Below are 20,349 nucleotides of genomic sequence, written 5' to 3'. Positions count from 1 at the left end.
TATGGTAGAATGTCTTTATTTATGTAAAGGGAAGCACAAATTCAGTTGGCAAGTGATGATTCAGAATATAAAAATGTAATAGAATAATGCAGTAATCTGTAGCTCTTATTTTAGCTTAAGTTACTTTCAGTTTTTTCTATGTTTTTATTGCATTGCTGGTTTTCAGAATAGTGCAAATAAACCTTTCTCAAAGCATTTTCATTTGTTAATTAACATTTCTTAACATTAACATTTTTAACAAATGCTTTGAAAAAGTGATGTGGACAACATCTGCCATTTCAAAAAGTGGTGGGGACATGTCCCCAGCGTCCCCAGTGTAAATGACACCTATGACCCTCCCTCCCTGCTCCCTCCCTACAGGCTGAGCTACTCCATGCTTACCGCTTCACCTCCACTCTCCTCCTGCTAACATATCGGTTATTTTGCGCATTTGGTGGCATCCATCTGAAGAATTTTACATTTTTTTTGGCCCGCAACTCAAGAAACAGAAGGCAGAGGAGGAGGGGGGGAGGGGGAGGGGGGGGGTTCAGTATAGAAAATTACCCAATGTGCTGCGGTACATGCTTTATGGGCCGACCGTTGGCCCATTTTTTACAACAGTTGAATAAATAAGTAATTTATGTTACACCGGCCCCAAAGATTCGTCGGCCCACAAGGCATTTACCTGGTATGCCAGATTACCAGTCCACCCCTGATTCTATCCATAGAGAAATGCTGCAAGCAGGTCTCACATTAGAATGATTTTACATCCAAGTTTCTGATGTTTCTAATGGTTTCCAATCGATAAGACTTCTGGAGAGCCGTGTGTTTCCTATCTCAGGCTTACTCACTGCTCTGAACAGAATGAGGAGGAATAAAAAAGTCCTTCATGATGATGGACTCCAGTAGACAGACATAAAATAACAGAAAATAGAGACACCTGCAGTGTGTGAGCTCTTGCTGTCTGTCCAAACCTGAGAGTGTCCAGTCTCCAGTGTGGCTCCTCCAATCCAGCAGACAGCAGCTTCACCCCTGAGTCTCCTGGATGATTGTAGCTCAGGTCCAGCTCTCTCAGATGGGAGGGGTTGGAGCTCAGAGCTGAGGCCAGAGAAGCACAGCCTTCCTCTGTGATCAGACAGCCTGACAGCCTGGAATCAGGAAAACATCATAAACTCTGTGTTTTAGAAAATCATGCCAGCAGGAAAATCTTTACAGACCATTTTCACTAACATGAACCTAAAATCAGATGAAGAGGATTTAAACGAAACAGCTTATTACTGACCTGAGAGTTTCCAGTGTACAGTGTGGACTCTGGAGTCCAGCAGACAGCAGCTTCACTCCTGAATCCTGCAGGTTGTTGTTACTCAGGTCCAGCTCTCTCAGACTAGAGGACTGGGAGCTGAGAACTGAGGACAGAGCTTTACAGATTCTGTCTGAGAGGTTACAGCCACTCAACCTGAAAAAGGATTAGCAATGAACACAAACTAAATGTTTTTTTGTCAAATATAAAATTAAGCGTTTTTGAAATTACATCCACCTACAGAGCTTTGTTGGAGGCTTTGACCACTGGCAGCAGCCTCAGAAGAGCCTCCTCTGAAGCAGAGTATTTCTTCAGGTCAAACACGTCCAGATCTTTTTCAGATGACAGTAAGATGAAGCCCAGAGCTGACCACTGAGCAGGAGAGAGTTTATCTGTGGAGAGACTTCCTGAACTCAGGGACTGTTGGATCTGCTCCACTAGAGAACGATCATTCAGTTCATTCAGACAGTGGAACAGATTGATGCTTCTCTCTGGAGACAGATTCTCACTGATCTTCTTCTTGATGTACTCAACTGTTTCCTGATTGGTCTGTGAGCTACTTCCTGTCTGTGTCAGCAGACCTCGTAGGAGAGTCTGATTGGTCTGCAGTGAAAGACCCAGGAGGAAGCGGAGGAACAAGTCCAGGTGTCCATTTGGACTCTGTAAGGCCTTGTCCACAGCACTCTGGTAGAGATGTGTTAGTTCAGGTTTGTCTCTGAAGACTTTAGACAGCCGGGAGGTTGATTGTTTTTCTGCCAGCAGATTGACACCAGAGTTGATGAAGGTCAGATGGACATGAAGAGCAGCCAGAAACTCCTGAACGCTCAGATGGACAAAGCAGAAGACCTTGTCCTGGTACAGCCCTCTCTCCTCTTTAAAGATCTGTGTGAACACTCCTGAGTACACTGAGGCTGCTCTGATATCGATGCCACACTCTGTCAGGTCTGATTCATAGAAGATCAGGTTTCCTTTCTGCAGCTGCTCAAAAGCCAGTTTTCCCAGAGACTCAATCATCTTCCTGCTCTTTTTATTCCAGTGCCGATCTGTCTCAGCTCCTCCATCATACTTGACTTTCTTCAGTTTGGACTGAACCACCAGGAAGTGGATGTACATCTCAGTCAGGGTCTTGGGCAGCTCTCCTCCCTCTCTGGTCTTCAACACCTCCTCCAGAACTGTAGCAGTGATCCAGCAGAAGACTGGGATGTGGCACATGATGTGGAGACTTTGTGATGTCTTGATGTGGGAGATGATTCTGCTGGCCTGCTCCTCATCTCTGAACCTCTTCCTGAAGTACTCCTCCTTCTGTGGGGCAGTGAACCCTCTGACCTCTGTCACCATGTCAACACACTCAGGAGGGATCTGATTGGCTGCTGCAGGTCGTGTGGTTATCCAGAGGCGAGCAGAGGGAAGCAGGTTCCCCCTGATGAGGTTTGTCAGCAGCACATCCACTGAGGTGGACTCTGTAACATCAGTCAGGACCTCATTGTTGTGGAAGTCCAGAGGAAGTCGACACTCATCCAGACCGTCAAAGATGAACACAACCTGGAACTCTTCAAAGCTGCACATTCCTGCTTCTTTGGTTTCAGCAAAGAAGTGATGAACAAGTTCCACCAAGCTGTACTTTTTCTCTTTCAGCACATTCAGCTCTCTGAAAGTGAATGGAAATGTGAACTGTATGTCCTGGTTGGCTTTGTCTTCAGCCCAGTCCAGAGTGAACTTCTGTGTTAAGACTGTTTTCCCAATGCCAGCCACTCCCTTTGTCATCACTGTTCTGATTGGTTCATCTCTTCCAGGTGAGGCTTTAAAGATGTCTTCTTGTCTGATGGTTGTTTCTGGTCTGTCTGGTTTCCTGGATGCTGTTTCAATCTGTCTGACCTCATGTTCATCATTGACCTCTGCAGTCCCTCCCTCTGTGATGTAGAGCTCTGTGTAGATCTGGTTCAGAAGGGTTGGGTTTCCTGCTTTAGCAATCCCCTCAAACACACACTGGAACTTCTTCTTCAGGTTACACTTGAGTTTACGTCGGCACACTGCAGCAACAGTTCCTGAATGAAGAAAGAAGAAATGTGATAATAAGTGGATGCTGCAGTAAATCTGATAAATGTAAACTTTAAGACATCAAGATGGTATTTATTTTTTTTTCCTCCATGAAATCTCTCAGCTCATCAGCTGTGAACAGTTTCTGAGTTTCAGCCCAGAAGAATTCATAGATCTGATCCAAATGTGTGCATCATATTAACAGCAGAGTTTGAAATGGAAACTTCTCCCATGTTGCCTCCATTTCCTCTTTCCATCATGTTAAATCTGTTCAAATCCTCTTACTGCTCTGCAGACGCTCAGCCAGCTCCTCCTGCTTCATTCTCCTCAGGAAGTGCAGTGTGATCTTCAGAAATGCCTCTCTGCTGCTCCTCCTCTGCTCCTCCTCCTCATCCTCCCTCTGACTCTCTAAGCATTCTGGGTAATCTGGACTCAGAACTCTCTGGAACTTCTTCATCTCATTCTTCACAAACCTGCCAATGTTTTCCTGGAGCAGCTGGAACAGAAGAAAATGTAAAGTTGAACTGGTAGAAGTCAACATCAGATCATCTGTGACAGACAGAAAGCCTGCTGGTCTGCAGAGTGCAGCATGGAGACTGGATCAGAATGCTGCTTCACTATTTACTTTGTGGCTCCTGTAATTAGCAGTAGTAGCTGAGCTTGTACATTTACACACCATAAATATGGAGTCCAGGTCTGTTTGATGCTGCTGGGCAGACTGACCACTGGGAACCTCTGAGCTCTGCTCATCAACTCTGTGAAGAAATATGATGATTTGAACATATAATGACAAACAGTGTTACATGTGCTGTGTTATATCTGGTAGAAACAGATCCTCATACACCTATACCAGATCTTGGTATAAAAATGTATGATCTGGTCACTTTCCATGGAAACACCGCTGGGTGCAGGGTAGACTGGACAGGAGAAAATGCTGCTGTTTTACTCATCCAGCTGTGTCTCAGTGGACATCAGCGGACGAGGAGGCTGCTGAGGTCCTACTGGACTCTAACTGGACTTACAGTTACAGTAAGCAGCAGACAAAAGGGCATGCTCATACTTTTAATATTTTTACTTTCTCATGTGTTTGACATTTGTTTTGCACTGTTCTTTGAACCTGGTTCATTTCTGTGCTGCTGATGTGACATGAGAATTTCCCTCTGGGAATAAATAAAGAGTCTATTATTATTTGTAATTAACAAAAAACAGTGCTGAACCAAGACCTACCTGAGAGCTCTTTTTAGGAGAGTCAACAAAACAACACAAACATTTAAGATTCTTACTTTTGTTCAGCATCATTATGTCCAGCTTTGAAGTGAACAGGGACATGACGGTCGCTGTTCATGGACACACAGCTGGGTCCAGGAGAATCTGGTCTCTGCCGATGGATCCTGAACAATGAAATAACAAATCAGATGTGTCCTCAAAGCAGATTTAATAGATATATTTATGTGTTGGTGTCTCTGGTAGTGAGTTTTCAGCTGAATCTGCAGTTTCTCAGCGTTACAGAGTTTTATAGCGACTTTCAGTTGTTGTTTATCTGTCCAGCTGCATCTTTACTGTTAGTAGCTCAAAACTAAACTTCATTCACCTCCATTGAGCAAGAGGAGGCTCCATAGACAATGTTCTTATACATTCTCAAACCTGCATCCAGCTGTTCGTGGATTTTAAATGTGGTTTTGATATTTGGACTAAGATCTGCAAAATGTGAGACCAGTTTGAAAAAAGGTGAAGAGTTAAGAACATGAAGTGATCAAAACAAAGACACCAAACCTCATCTCAGGACAGACACAAACATTTAACATGCTGACCTTTGATCAGCAGAGTGGTGTCCACCTTTGAAGTTAATAGATCTGTCCATAGACCAGTCACTCTTCATGGACACACAGCTGGGTCCAGGTCCAGGTCCAGGTCCAGCAGAGTCTGGTCCCTGCTGCTGCTCTGGGCTTCAACACAACACACACAGAGCTTTGAGAGTGAATAATGATGGTGGAGTGATTTGAGTCCTGGACAGTTAGAGATCCTCATCTCACCTCTGAGCTTTGGTCTGGCTGTCATGTTCCCCACACAGAGTGCTTTTAGAGGGAGGGACTCCCTCCTCTCTGTCCTCACACTGATTCATAGCAGAGCCCACACCTTCACACAAACACAACAACATGCTGAGAGAGCTGCACTCATTCATTACAACAAGCTTTACATCTCAGGACACTTTAGTTCTCCTCAAGGTCTGTGTCTTTAAATCTTTATTTCTGTCTTTAAATGTTTAAATCATGATCAGAGAGACACAGGATGGCTGATTTTACTTTGGTCCTTCTCTATTCCTGTGAGGGCCCCTGATGGCTGAGGGGCCCTAATCAACCTCTAAGTTCCCCTCCACCCTGGGCTGGCTCTGGTCCATCTAGAAAGGATCCTGGAGCCTCTGGTACAGCTGAGACCTGGGGCCTCATGTATAAACGCTGCCTACGTATAAAAAGGTTACGTACGCTGGTTTTCACGCACACGTGGGATGTATAAAAATGAACGTGATGTGAGAATGTGAAGTCCCTCCACAAACTTTTGTCTGGCTGTCAGTAAACTGCTAAAGTGCCAAAACTCACCAAATGTTTCAAAATAGTGTTTCCACTGCAATTACTGTGCAGATGTCAATGGAGTAGTCTATCAAAATCCTAATTATGTCTTTTGACAAAGGTTTGATCATGTATGTAGTGGTTTAATATCAAAATAAAATTGAATGTGAGAAAAATAGATCATGATGACTTTCACATATTTAATTTCACTTCATTTCACATGTTACCACTTTATCATGTAAACATTCAAACCAGCAGTGTTATTTGTGCTCGCACTAGTCAGCCATAACTATTCCATACTGCACCTTTCAATTGGAAAAGAAATAAAATAAGCCAAGTGCCAACTGCAGGCTGCCTTTCCCCGGTATTAGCCGGTGTGTTTACCTGAGGTGTAGGCCTCTTTAATAATAATGTTCGTTGTGATTAAAACCTGCTTTCACATAGCGGTATAATGTGAAAAATTTAGATTTCTTTTTGGACGGGGGACGGGGTTTTGCAATCACAATGCCATCGCCGATGGCTGACAGATGGCTTTTATACATGAGGCCCCTGGACTGTTCCAAAGGGTCTTCAGTGAAACCAAGTCCGTCTCAGTGTTGGAAGATGTCTGTATTTGAGCCCTGAACTCTTCATCCATGCACTTAACTTCAGAGTATTAACAGTTAAACCAGAAACCTGAGCCAAGTGGATCCAGGCTGTCAGACCAGTTCAGACACACCCTGCATGTTTCACTGATGATGTGAGCTCAGACTACAATCAGACTGCTGCTGATTCTACTTGAGAAACATGAACAATATTACAGGGAAATCTTTCTGAAATCATTGTTCTTTAACTCGGAGAGAAATTCTACAGCAGATTTCAAAGAGATATTTAGAAACAGCCAATCAGCATCAAGAAGCATTTCTACTGTCCAGTTAAACAGTGATCCAGCACAATGTGATCAAAGTGATCCTGATTATCAGACATTTACAGATTCCTCTGGTCGGATTCTCACCTGCTGAACTCACTTCAGGTCGACTTACAGACACTTTGCACCTTCATGTGTGGAGGAAACACTGGGAGAGAAGAAGCTGCTCATTTCTTCCTCGTCAGTCCTGGTGTCTGTGTGCATCTGATCTGAGGACGCCGTCACAGCCTCATAACTTCAGAGTCTAAAAAACATCAGAGGGACAAAACGGTCTGGTTTGTGATCCCTTTGTTTTGTTATTTGATGAAGGCTACAAGAACAAAAGCTTTTATTTCTTAAATAAGTTTTAAATTTGGTCGTGAGATAGTGTCACACCTTTCCTTTAGAACATCTAAACCCAGTCAGTGTCAGAAACGTCACTGATCAGATGTGTAGTTTCATTCTCTGTCCACTAGATTCTGCTAACTAACCAGCTGATGAGCTAAAGATATAGCTCAGTAAATAAATCTGTGATGGAGGATCAAGTCTCAGTGATCAGACCCACCATGAGGTTTATAGGGATTTATAAATGAACTATTTTAGAAAAACTGTTATTGATTAATTTCATTCTGCTGCAGTGATTTACAACCTAAATTTCAAGATGACTGGAGATAAGAACTGTAGGGAAACAGAGGGGAACCTCTGCAGCTGGATGTAAAACATTAAATAACATTTCCTGAGTAAGTCAATAAGTAACATTTCATTCATATAGCACCTTTAAAAACCTAGGTTACCACATGCTTTACAGAAGGATATCAAGTTAAAAGCAACATTACAACAGTAGACAGCACAATAAAAACAAAAACAGTTCAAGGCATCACAAATCAAGTGTAGATGAAAACTCTCGTACTAAAAAGACAGCTGTGACTTTAAACACTCAGGAAAATTTTGCTGATCTGACTCCCAAAAAAAGAGCTGAATCTTCAAACTGCTCGTTAGAGCAGCAGGTGGTTTACATGTTGATGATGACCACACAGATTATATTCAATTTTATTTATCTAGCGCCAAATCACGACAACAGTTATCTCACAGCGCTTTTCATAAAAGAGCAGGTCTAGACCGACCAACAGTTCCCACCAAGAGCAGCACTAGACGACAGAGGCAAGGAAAAACTTCGAAACCTCGAGCAGAACCATGGCTCAGGGTGGGCGGCCATCTGCCTCGACCGGTTGGGGTGAAGGAGCGAGCGAGCGAGAGAGAGAGAGAGAGAGGGGAGGGAGGCAGCCTACACAATATCCACACAGAGGTACAGACAGTAAAGGTGATGTTGCTATAGACTAAATGAAAAATGGTACAGATATTTATAGTAGTGTTAATGATAACAATCGTAATGTTAATGATTATAATAACAATAATAACAATAAGACTAGTAACAATAGTCATTGCAGCAGAGGGTGTCGAACAGGAACACGGGGGCAGCAGGTGACCCGCAACCACAGATCCAGACTCCACAGCTCCAGAGCCAGAAACACCTGCAGGAAGTGATAGGATTAGAGAGGAGAGGGACGAGAAAGCACAAGACTACCAGAAAGGGGAGAAGTTGTGTTAGTAACATGCAATAATGGGATGAGGTTGCATACATAGGGAGAGAAAGTAGAGGAGAGAGGAGCTCAGTGCATCATGGGAAATCCCCCGGCAGTCTAGGCCTATAGCAGCATAACTAAGGGATGGTTCAGGACTCACCTGAGCCAGCCCTAACTATAAGCTTTATCAAAGAGGAAAGTCTTAAGCCTACTCTTAAATGTGGAGATGGTGTCTGCCTCCTGAACCCAAACTGGAACCTGGTTCCACAGGAGAGGAGCTTGATAGCTGAACGCTCTGGCTCCTAGTCTACTTTTGGAGACTCTAGGAACCACAAGTAACCCTGCATTCTGGGAGCGCAGTGCTCTGGTGGGGTAGTAAGGTACTATGAGCTCTTTAAGATAAGATGGTGCCTGACCATTAAGAGCTTTGTAGGTAAGAAGAATGATTTTAAATTCTATTCTGGATTTTACTGGAAGCCAATGCAAAGAAGCTAAGACAGGAGAAATATGATCTCTTTTCCTGGTTCCTGTCAGAACATGTGCTGCAGCATTCTGGATCAGCTAACTGATGAGTTTCATCTGGCTTGATTGATAGATATAACTGAGTATCATCTGCATAACAATGAAAGTTGATGGAATATTTCCTGATACTATTGCCTAAGGGAAGCATATATAAAGTGAAGAGGATTGGTCCGAGGACAGATCCTTGAGGAACTCCATGACTAACTTTGGCATGCATGGAGGACTCATCGTTAACATGTACAAACTGAAATCGATCTGATAAATCGTAGTAAAGTTCATTTACTAGTACACCTTTAGAAGAGAGAGAGATCTGATGTTTAAGAGTCCACATTTAATTTTCCTATCCGTTTGCACTATTGCTCTTGTGGTTTTAATTTTTATGAGGTTTTTATGCACAGCTCCTCTTCTGTTTACCTTTGACTTAAATAATTTTGATGGTCGGGGGGCAGACACCGTCACTATAGGATTTTCACTAAGTAACTCCTGAAATGGAGGAGCAGAGAAGTGTGTTAGACTGCGACTCTGCCTCCTGGTCTCAACTCTGGGTTGTCATGGATTTGGTCCACTAATAAACTTGGCCAGATTTCTAGAAATGAGAGCTGCTCCTTCCCAAGTGGGATGGATGCCGTCTCTCCGGATCAGACCAGGTCTTCCCCAGAAAGTCTGCCAATGATCAACAAAGCCCACATCGTTTGCTGGACACCACCTCGACAACCAGCGGCGGAATGACGACATGCGGCTATACATGTCATCACTGGTCAGATTTGGCAGGGGTCCAGTGAAAACTACGGTGTCCGACATTGTTTTTGCATATGTACACACCGACTCAACATTAATCTTAGTGACCTCCGATTGGCGTAACCGGGAGTCATTACCGCCGATGTGAATAACAATCTTACTGTATTTACGTTTATCCTTAGCCAGCAGTTTCAAATAAGACTCAATGTCGCCCGCTCTGGCCCCAGGGATGCACTTAACTATGGCCGCTGGCTTCGCTAACTTCACGTTTCTCAAAATGGAGCTGCCAATGATCAGAGTTGGTTTCTCAGCGGGTATGTCGCTGAGTGGGGAAAATCTGTTAGAGACGTGAACAGGTTGATGGTGCCCCGTGGACTTTGAATGCTTACGACTATTCCTCCTTCGGACAGTCACCCAGCCCCCCCCCCTTTCCTGGCTGCACAGGAGATGCCAGGGGACGGCTACCAGAGGCTAACTCAGACCGGCCCGCACCGACTACCAGGGACTGGCTAGCTACAGTAGCTAAAGACTGATCTACCAAGGTGTGGAGCCGGACTTCTAAATCACTGAGCCTCGCCTCCATGTCTAAAAATAAACTACACTTATTACACGTACCATTACCGCTAAAGGAGGCAGAGGAGTAACTGAACATCTGACACACCGAACAGGAGAAAGTAGGAGAAAGAGAGGTAGAAGGAGAAGCCATCGCTAGCTGCTGAGCTAAAGTACTGTAGCGTCAGCTACCAAAACTTTAGAACAACTATGAGATTGAACAGCAGTCACTGAAAAATGGAAAGAACTGTGAGTGCTTTGGCAAAATTACTGTAAGAATTACTGTTTAGCGGACAGTTGGCTGCTGTAATCTAACAAATGTAACTGTTATTTAGCGAGAGCAGCACAACACGGTACCAACACACAAGCACCGGAAACGGAAATGAGTCGACACGCTTACCGCAGTATGTCAGCAACAGCCAGACCAGAGTCAAGTCAACTCTTTAGTTGTTTAGAGTTAAAACATCTCAGATATAATCAGGAGCCAGGCCATGAGTAGCCTTAAAAGTAATGAGTAAAATCTTAAAATCAATCGTAAAACAAACAAATTGTTTATGGACAAATGTAGATTGATATTTACCTCCTCTCTATTCTGTAGGGCAAGAACCTGCAGGACTTAAAAATCAGTCAAAAACATAAAATAAAAAGTGTGCAATGTGTTTCAGTCAAGTTAACGTGATAAAGTGGCAAAGAGCTGTCCCGTTCCTGTTTACAGCGTTTTGAGCCCTTGCAGCCTCTTGCACTCAATCACTTTCCAAGTGACGTCAGTACTTGACGTCTGTGAGGGTTCAGGGCTTAGGGTTTAGGGGGGACCTTGGGATTGGGCCTACTTTTGACAGAAGCCGCGTCAAGTTGCACAGAGCAGATGGAACTGGGCAGGAAGTCAGATACAAAAGGGAGAGAGTATCAGATCAATTTTCTAAAAAAAACACCCTGTACATACTTCCGCTAAAACAGACAAAACAGAACCATTTGTCTAATGCCGTTTTTCCATTACCAGCTCAACTTGCCTCGGCCGTCTCGGTTTTCCATTGCAGATAGTACACAGAGATTGTACCCCTGAATGTAGCTGGTGGTCATAGCGATGCCTCACACAAGTGCCATGACGTAATGTTCAATGCGACACACACAGCTGTCTCTTGATTTAAGGTAAAACGTTTCCTCAGAATGTAAAGACAGATAAGCGGTATGAAAAGCTTCCAGCTGTGTTTTCCTCTGCCGTTGTTGCTGCAGCGGTCCGTGTGACGGTGGGAGCAGAGGGCTCTGTGAGCGGGCGGCTGGCCGGCCGCACCAGATTCTCTCTGACCAATCAGTAGTCTCCCGTGTTTTCACGTCACATTTTAGTATCGCCTCAGCTTGCTTGGAACCTCGGCCAACACAGTCTCACTCCCTACTCGTCAAATGTCTGACGCATGGTCAAGGCCCTTTGTCGTCGCTTTTTAAAGGCTTGGGTAGCCCTTTTGCATCAATTATTGACGTTTAGGGATCCACAGTCAAGTTAGCAACGCTTAGCAACAATAAATGTGCAATATCCGGTTACACTTTCAAGATAAAACGTAACGTTTCGATACATTGCCATGTTGAAACACGCATAATTAAAGTCGTGAAACGTTGCAGTTTCGTTAGGTTTAGGCACAGAAAGTACTTGGTTGGGTTTAGGCAACAAAACTACTTGGTTAAGGTTAGGAAAAGATCATGGTTTGGGTTAAAATAGCTATGTATGTCAATTAAGACTTAAGTTAACTAACGTTAATGTCAATTTACCTCACTAAAAACATTTATGTTTTGTTTCGCACGGGACACAAACCCTGTTCTCCTGCTTCAAGGTCCGGGTTCTGGCCCTCTATCCACCCCAATCACCTCCTTACTTCGTCTTTTCTCTTAAATATCATACTTGCCTTTACCATCAAAAACTTACACAACAGGGCTTCCCTCAATACGTCGAACTATGACGTCAAAGGGATCCCTAGTGCGTCACAAACTGACGATTATGGCTCTTGACCAAGCGTCCATATGTGACGACTTGGGAGTGAGACCGGGTTGCCTCGGCAGAGGTGATACAAAAAAGTACCTGGAAGCAGGTACAACTTTTCCACAATGGAAACCCAAAAAAAGGCGAGTACAGTCGAGACAAGTCGAGCTGGTACTGTGCAGTACAAAAGGGGCTTTAGTAGCCATAGGTATCATTTACACTGGGGATGCTGGGGACATGTCCCCATCACATTTTGAAAATGTATTGAAAAATAGCTTGCACCAAGACATGTTCACTAATAGATTAAAATACTTTGAGAAAGTTTTATTTGCACAATAAGAAACATGCAAAGCCATTTATGTTTGAATTGTCCATAAAGGTAACAGGCTGCTCCAGAATGCAGGGGATTAAGTGGTTAAGGCTCAAAATCATAATCCCTGTGATCTATAGCAAATCAAAGGCTCTCTTTAAACCTTTATTTTTTATATTTAATTATTTTAATTATGACAGTTAAAATGAGAGAACCAGGATAGTTCACAGTTTCTATTCCCGTGGAGCCCCTGACTGGTGAGGGGCCAACTTAAGTAACATCTTAAGTTCCCTTCCACCCTGCTGGCTCTGGTCCATCTAGAAAGGATCCTGGAGCCTCAGAGACAGCTGAGACCTGGACTGTTCTAAAGGGTCTTCAGTGAAACCAAGTCCGTCTCAGTGTTGGAAGATGTCTGTATTTGAGCCCTGAACTCTTCATCCATGCACTTAACTTCAGAGTATTAACAGTTAAACCAGAAACCTGAGCCAAGTGGATCCAGGCTGTCAGACCAGTTCAGACACACCCTGCATGTTTCACTGATGATGTGAGCTCAGACTACAATCAGACTGCTGCTGATTCTACTTGAGAAACATGAACAATATTACAGGGAAATCTTTCTGAAATCATTGTTCTTTAACTCGGAGAGAAATTCTACAGCAGATTTCAAAGAGATATTTAGAAACAGCCAATCAGCATCAAGAAGCATTTCTACTGTCCAGTTAAACAGTGATCCAGCACAATGTGATCAAAGTGATCCTGATTATCAGACATTTACAGATTCCTCTGGTCGGATTCTCACCTGCTGAACTCACTTCAGGTCGACTTACAGACACTTTGCACCTTCATGTGTGGAGGAAACACTGGGAGAGAAGAAGCTGCTCATTTCTTCCTCGTCAGTCCTGGTGTCTGTGTGCATCTGATCTGAGGACGCCGTCACAGCCTCATAACTTCAGAGTCTAAAAAACATCAGAATGACGTCAAAACCGGTCAAACCTGTGGCAGAAACCCAGTGAATGTTAGAGGAATCACACATCTAATGATGTAGTTCTGCTACCTGTCCTCCACTAGATGCTGCTAACTAACCATCTGATGAACTAAATCAGATCAGGGCCGGTATTCATCAAGCTTCTCTTCTTCTTCTTCTTCTTTTAGTCTTAAATGCTGAGAATTCATGAAATTTACTCCTACTTTTAAACTTAATAAAAGCCAGTTATCAAATTTCTTAAAGCTAAGAATCACTGACTCTCCCAGTTATTTAAGAAGCTCCAGAGGTCTCTCAAGTGGTTAGGAGCTGCCAGTAGGGCTTGAGATGGCGCTGTGGAGACAGAGACATGCATGAATATTTCAGGAGAGAAAGAATTTCTGGATTATTTGACGACATGCAGTTAATAAGATGCGGTCGGACAGCGCAGGCATAAACTTTGTCAGCGAGTTGGTGAGGGACGTCACCTTACCACAGACTTTACGCAGTAATGCATTTTCACTTAAATTGAAGGTGGTGATGACGCTTTGTTTCTTTGCCACAGGACATGCGCAGCAATGCTGATGATTTTGGCCCGTCACCACCATCAATAAGCCGAATAGTCAGGGAAACAATTCTGGCAATCATTGTCACGCGTTTCATCGACTTCCCAACAACACCCCCCGTAATCCGACAGAAGCAGACAGTTCATGCAAAGAGCCAGCCTCACAGGAGCAGTAGAAAGATAAACTTTTTTATCTTTCATTTATTAATGTGTGGGCCTATATCATAATGTATTCTCTTAAAAATTCTTTATTGTTAAGTGTTGAATATAAACTCCTCTTTAGAATTTCACCATTCAATGTGAATTTATCTGAGAAGATTCTTAAATAAGGAAATTATTCAGTGATTGGTCCTTGGCTACATCGTCATCCAAAATCCTGTTCGCAGCACAGCAAAGTGTCGTAAATCACAAAGACTGACACTTAAGATTTAGTCCTGCACTTCACTCAAAGTAGGACGATGATGCTTGATAACTAACTTTTAATCACAGCTTTGAGCCAAGATTTTTTTTAGTCTTAAGTCAGTTCTTAGCAGTGATCTTATGAGTAATTCTGAGAAGCTTGATAAATACGTCCAGATACGGGCCCAACTCAGCACTAAAAGACGTGTCACGCTTCAGATAAGACCCAGGAATAGACTGGAGACAAGAGCTGGTTCTCAGAGATTTATTGAGTCAAGGAGCTGGCGGTGGCTGCGGGGATCGGGGCAGGCAGAGCAGGCAGGCGAAGGAAGCTGATGGGGTCCAGGCAGAGAGGCAAACAGGTAACAGGCGGGAGAGTGAGAACCAGGACGCGGGGAAGGTGAGTTGGTCACGGACGGGTCCGGTAGAGATCCTGAGTACAGGAAAAACAGGTTAGTTGCCAGCTTAACAAACAGAGTACAGGTATGGTTCCTAACCAAACGAGCTGGTAGCCAAGACGTACAGAGACGACTTAACAATCCGGCGAGGACAGGACGTCAGGCCGCTGCTTAAGTAGGGCAGGAACCCGAGGGAGTGCAAATCACGTGCAGGTGTGTAATCAGCTCCTCGCAGCTGACACGCCTCCCGGCAACCTGCAGGTGAGAGAGAAAGGGGAAAAGGGCCGGAAACCAAAAACCGCAGCCACACCCAGGGAAAAAAAACACAAACAAACGAACACAAGGCAGTCTTCCACAAGTCAGGGTTAGGTCGCAGCAGGGGGGGCGTGACAAGACGTCATGAAGCAGCAGTGTGGATCACATTGGTACACTGCCATATTTTGGACATGTTGGTTTGTAATGAGGCAGAATGCAGCCTGAGATCCCCGGGCGGGGCCCTTCACTCTGTTCCTCAGTCCTGGTTCCTAACAAAGGGGGACCAGAAGCTCCAGAACCTCAGGCTGCCGCAGATGGTGTCTGCTATTAAAGCTCTTCTTCAAACAGACTTTGGCTTCCAAACATTTTTCTTTAAAGGCCTTTTTACTCGTTTGCACCTGTAACAACTTTTAACTTTGTTTTAAAAGCTGTTAAACACAAAGTTTGTAATTATTGTCACTTCTAATAGAGCTACTACTAGAAATACTGCTTCTGTGATACAAGTACAATATCTACTGCTGGGACTGAAAACTGCTGAGAGGTCAGAGGTCAGGGTCCGGCTGTAGTTTAGCTGATGTGTTTGCTTCTGTGAGGACAGGATTTGTGATACTGTTAAGAGCATTTGTGTCAGCCTACCTGAGCAACAAAAGTTTGCTCTTGTGATGTGTAATTCACATCACAGCCACTAGGGGAAAGTAGTCAAACTTAGAGGTCCCATATTAAGCTCATTTTCAGGTTCATACTTTAATTTTGAGTTTCTACTAGAAAATGTTTGTGTGGTGTATAATATATGTGCATTTGACTCAACACATCAGCGCAGCATTATTGTTCAGACACCACACATGCTTTAATGTTCAAAAACACATTATTTTTCTCATGATATCCATTGCTTTAACACCTCTATTCAATGTCATTCAACAAATTATTTCAGCTGTACTGTTACGATGGGTGGCTGAGTGGAGCAGGTTGGAGGACCCAGACCGCAAGGCAGAGGAGGTGCAGCGAACCGAGGTGATTTATTAGAACAAAGACAAGGCGAGCACACTTACTGATTGAGTGGCTGATACAGAGTCCAAAACGAGGATAGAGACATAAACTAAGGACAAGGAACGAGAGAAACAGGCAAATAGACGAAACAAATGGCAAAAACTCAACCTCACAAGGAAGAAACTACAACTCATAACATGTACTTGTATAAACTGCTGGAGTTTAATTTATAACTAAACATCATATTTTATAAACTCTTCATGTGCAACAATCTGACTTTGTAAAGTAACTGAAGCTGTCAGATAAATGTAGTGAAGTAAAAATAAAAAAGAAACTCAACTCAACATATTTGTACAACTACAAATATGTATTAAGGACAGTTCTTAGGCAAATGTACTTATTTAATGTTCACCACTGCATATAATAACAAACAAATGACAAAGGTTTCTTTGTTTGTTTGATAAACTGAAGCAGTAAAAGGAAAATGGATCTTGAAACAGTTAATCTCACCTCCAACACACTTCATACATGTCTCAAAATAAAGTTGTTGGACCAAACACAACAACTCTCAGTCAGAAAGCAAACACTGTCACTGATAACACACCGAGCTATCAATCAGTATTTTATTACAGAAGAACAGATTTTCACATTATGGACTGCGTGTGTTTCAGTAGTCGTCTAGTCCCGAGTGAAGGTGTACAGGTTGAGACGCCAACGGTCTCCGGGGTGGATGGCAAGGCAGGTGCACAGGGAAAGACGCCATTCACTCTGCCCAGGTACGATCCATCCCCGTCAATTAGTACTGGCTCCAGAGAGGAGGCACTACTAAAAGTCCGTCTCGCTTGTCTTCAGCTGGATGCTCAGGAAAAAGAGCGTGAGAGGCAATCTCAATTCCAGCTTCAGCTGGAGGGGAGGAAGCTGGAAAATGAGGCTGACAAGGCAGTGAGGCTGCGGAAACTTGAAATCGAGGTTCCCGAAATGGGACGGGGGCGGAGCGCTCACGATGACTCAGGTATGACTTCCTCTTCCACCACTTCTACCAGTTCAGTAAAAGTAGCATTTGATATTAGTAAGCATGTGTCCTTGGTACTGTTGTTCCGTGAAAGTGAAGTTAATTCGTATTTCAGTGTGTTTGAACGTATTGCTGCTGCATTACAGTGGCCGCCTTAATTCTCTAAGGGAGTTGATGGTGTTCAAAAAGTGTTTACCCGATCGCATTGTGGTATATTTAAATGAACAGAAGGTGAACACACTGTCTGCTGCTGCTTTGTTAGCAGATGAGTACGTGTTAACACACAAGATTGCCTTCGGTCCAGATTTTTCTGAAGAGTCACGACATTCTCCAGCCTTTTCACCTCGTTCACCCAAAGCGCGTAGCACAAGGAAAGAGGACAGGGAGTGTTTCTACTGTCACCAAACCGGCCATGTAATTGCTAATTGTCTTGTACTTAAACGTAAAGAGCAAATTCCACGCTCTTCTAAACCTAAAGGGGTTGATTAGAGCAGAGTCAGGTTTAGACACTGAGCAGCCTGAACAGGAAGTTGTTGACGTTTGTTTCAAGCCATTTGTTTTTGATGCCCATGTGTCTTTGACGGGTGCATCAGCTGATAAATGTGCCATACGAGTTCTGAGAGACACCGCATGTTCACAGTCAGTAATCCTCAGGTCAGCACTGCCCTTTTCTGAACAGTTCTCACGTGGCTACTGTTCTGTTTTACGAGGTATTGAAATGGGTTACATTCCACGGCCAGTACATCACGTTCACATTCAATCTAAGTTAGTCACTGGATTTTTCCCAGTTGCAGTTTGCTTAGAGTTGCCGATTACAGGTATTGTGCTCCTGATGGGGAATGATATAGCGGGAGGTAAAGTAACTCCAGCCCTGGAGGTGTTAGATCAACCCTAGTGGGATGAGACACACTCTACAGAACACACATCCTCGAACATATTTCCCTCTTGTGCCCTTACTCGTGCGGGTGCACGTGAAAACCGAAGAGAGGGCGATGAATTTTCGTTATCTGACAGCTTACTTATGTCAGCCTTTTCAGATTCACCAGGGTTGGAGACTGAGGCGGAGTGCACAGTTATTCCTGCTCAGGATGCGGCTGCAGAGGGAACGCTCCTGGCTGAGCAGGATATACCGACAGTCTGTGTGGTGGCACTTCTAGTCAGTCGAGATGGTCTGAGCGTGATGCAAAAAGCAGACCCAACATTGAAGAAGTGCTTCTCCATGGTGGTGAGTGACAACTCAGCAAGTGGTACAAAAGTAGCATACATCCTTAGAGGGGATATTTTAATGCGAAAATGGTCATTAATAGCTGATGATTCGGATTGTGATGCTGTTTATTAGTTAGTGGTACTCTCTGGCTACCGACGGCAGGTGTTGTCGGTAGCCCACGATAGACGGTGGGCGGGACATTTAGGGGTGACAAAAACATATCAGGCCATCCTCAGACATTTCTAAAAATCGGAGGTTGCTAAACATTGTAGGTGTTGTCATGTTTTCCAGGTTGTAGGGAAGCCTAACCAAACTGTTCCTCCTGCACTATTGCACCCTATTCCTGTGATAGGAGAGCCATTTGAGCGAGTGCTCATTGATTGTGTTGGTCCCTTACCCCGCACTAAAAGTGGAAACCAGTTTCACCATGCCATCTCTTCCACCTATCACCCAGAGTCACAGGGCGCATTGTAACGCTGGCACCAGACCTTAAAGTCGATGCTCAGGAAATACTGTGTAGAATCTGAAAAACAGTGGGATGAGAGGTCAGAGTCAGCGGACACATCTGATGATTTAAAGACGCGCATACCAGGGTGCTTGGCTCCCCAAATCTGAGGCATTAGCAGGTCTGCCATCTCAGTTACAACACCTGACTGCTGAGCAGCAGCAGGATGTGGTGAGTCTGGTAAGTCAGTATACCTGTCTTTTTAGCGATGTCCCGACTTGTACAAATGTTCTGCGGCATGACATGGAGGTGAAAGAGACTCGGCCCATTAAGCTGATTAATCAGACGAAGGGTGAAATGATGAAAAAGGAGGCAGACCACCTCCTGCAGAATGGATTAGCTAAAGTTAGCGCCAGCCCCTGGAGCTCCTCGTGCCTGCTGGTGGCTAAATCTGATGGTTCCCCTAGGTTCATATCTGATTTTCGCAAGGTACTGTTCGAGATTCCTACCTTTTGCCTAGAATGGAGGATTGTGTGGATAACTTGGGGCAGCCAAGTTTGTAAGCAAGGTAGATCTGTTGAAGGGATACTGGCAGGTACCTTTAATGGGCCGTGTCTCTAAAATAGCTGCATTTGTCACACCAGATCACTTCCTCCAGTACACTGTAATGGCCTTCGGACTGTGCAATGCGCTGGCTACCTTCCAGAGGTTAGTAGACACTGTGTTATCGGGGTTGCACAACTGTAATGCGTATTTGGATGATATGATCATCCATGCAGCAACACGGGATGAGCACATGAGTGTACTGGAGCAGGTTTTTGATCGTTTGGCCCAAGCAAAACACTAAATTTAGCAAAGTGTGATTTTGGCAAGGCCACAGTTACTTACCTCGGCCGACAAGTGGTGCAGGGTCAAGTCCGTCCTGTAGACACTAAGGCTGAAGCCATAGCTGGCTGGTCCGTTCCAACCACCCGTAAAGACTGCATCTAGCTGTCACGTTTTTGGGTTGGTTGGGTGTGTTTTGTAGTTGTTTCTGTGTTTTTTTTAGTCAGGTTTACTTGTTATGAGGTCATCAGTGTTTCTAGTCCTGTTCTACCATCTGTATGTTCTGTAGGTTTTTGTTAGTTAGTACTTTTGATGTCTGTGTTATGTTTCATTTTGTGACATAGTTCCTTGTGTGTTTCAGTTAGCTTTACTTCCTGTTTTAGTTTGTAGTTAGTTTGCCTAGTGTCTCTTGTCTTGTTTTACCTCCTGCCTGTCCTTTATGGTCTTAGTGGTTTCACCTCTGTGTAATTAGTTTCTCACTCACCTGAGTATTTAAGTGGTTGTCTGTCTTTCACTCGGTGCCAGTTCATTGCGGATGTATTTTGATGTTGCCTTGGATGTTGCTGTGGATTTTCCTGTGGTGTTTCTCGTGCCCCTGTGGACTTTGGACTTTCATGCTTTGTGTTTTTGGACTGCTCACACTTAACTAGGGCTGTACATATCGATTATTTTTCAAATTGATTAATCTAACGATTATTTTTTTGATTAGTCGATTAATCTAACGACTAAATTTGTTTATTCTAAAGAAAGAAAAGTTGCCTATTACTCGATTAACATACAAATTTATCCAAAATAAATATCAAAAACATGTCTTATCAGTAAATCTATATTTTATTCAATCATCCTGAT

General features: G+C 43.8%; 1 protein-coding gene and 1 long non-coding RNA gene across 2 annotated transcripts in view; both read right to left on the bottom strand.

Moving 5' to 3' along the window:
* Positions 1-20,349, bottom strand: part of LOC119909370 (NLR family CARD domain-containing protein 3-like) — a 140,854-nt gene that overhangs the window by 75,184 nt on the left and 45,321 nt on the right. Inside the window, exon 10 of the mRNA XM_038727569.1 lies at positions 1,262-1,435. Coding sequence (XP_038583497.1) covers positions 1,262-1,435 — 174 coding nt within the window. The remainder of the gene's footprint in view (positions 1-1,261; positions 1,436-20,349) is intronic.
* LOC119909460 lies at positions 14,622-16,060 on the bottom strand. Its single transcript, XR_005445445.1, has 2 exons — positions 14,895-16,060; positions 14,622-14,804 (listed from the first exon to the last, which is right to left on the bottom strand). It is a non-coding gene; the product is annotated as an uncharacterized LOC119909460 (long non-coding RNA).

The sequence above is a fragment of the Micropterus salmoides genome, unplaced genomic scaffold, assembly GCF_014851395.1.
Source record: "Micropterus salmoides isolate LMB-PRFRI ecotype aquatic unplaced genomic scaffold, ASM1485139v1 Ms_hic_scaffold_18, whole genome shotgun sequence".
NCBI classification, from domain to species: domain Eukaryota; kingdom Metazoa; phylum Chordata; class Actinopteri; order Centrarchiformes; family Centrarchidae; genus Micropterus; species Micropterus salmoides.
This window is presented reverse-complemented; position numbering and strand designations above follow the sequence as displayed.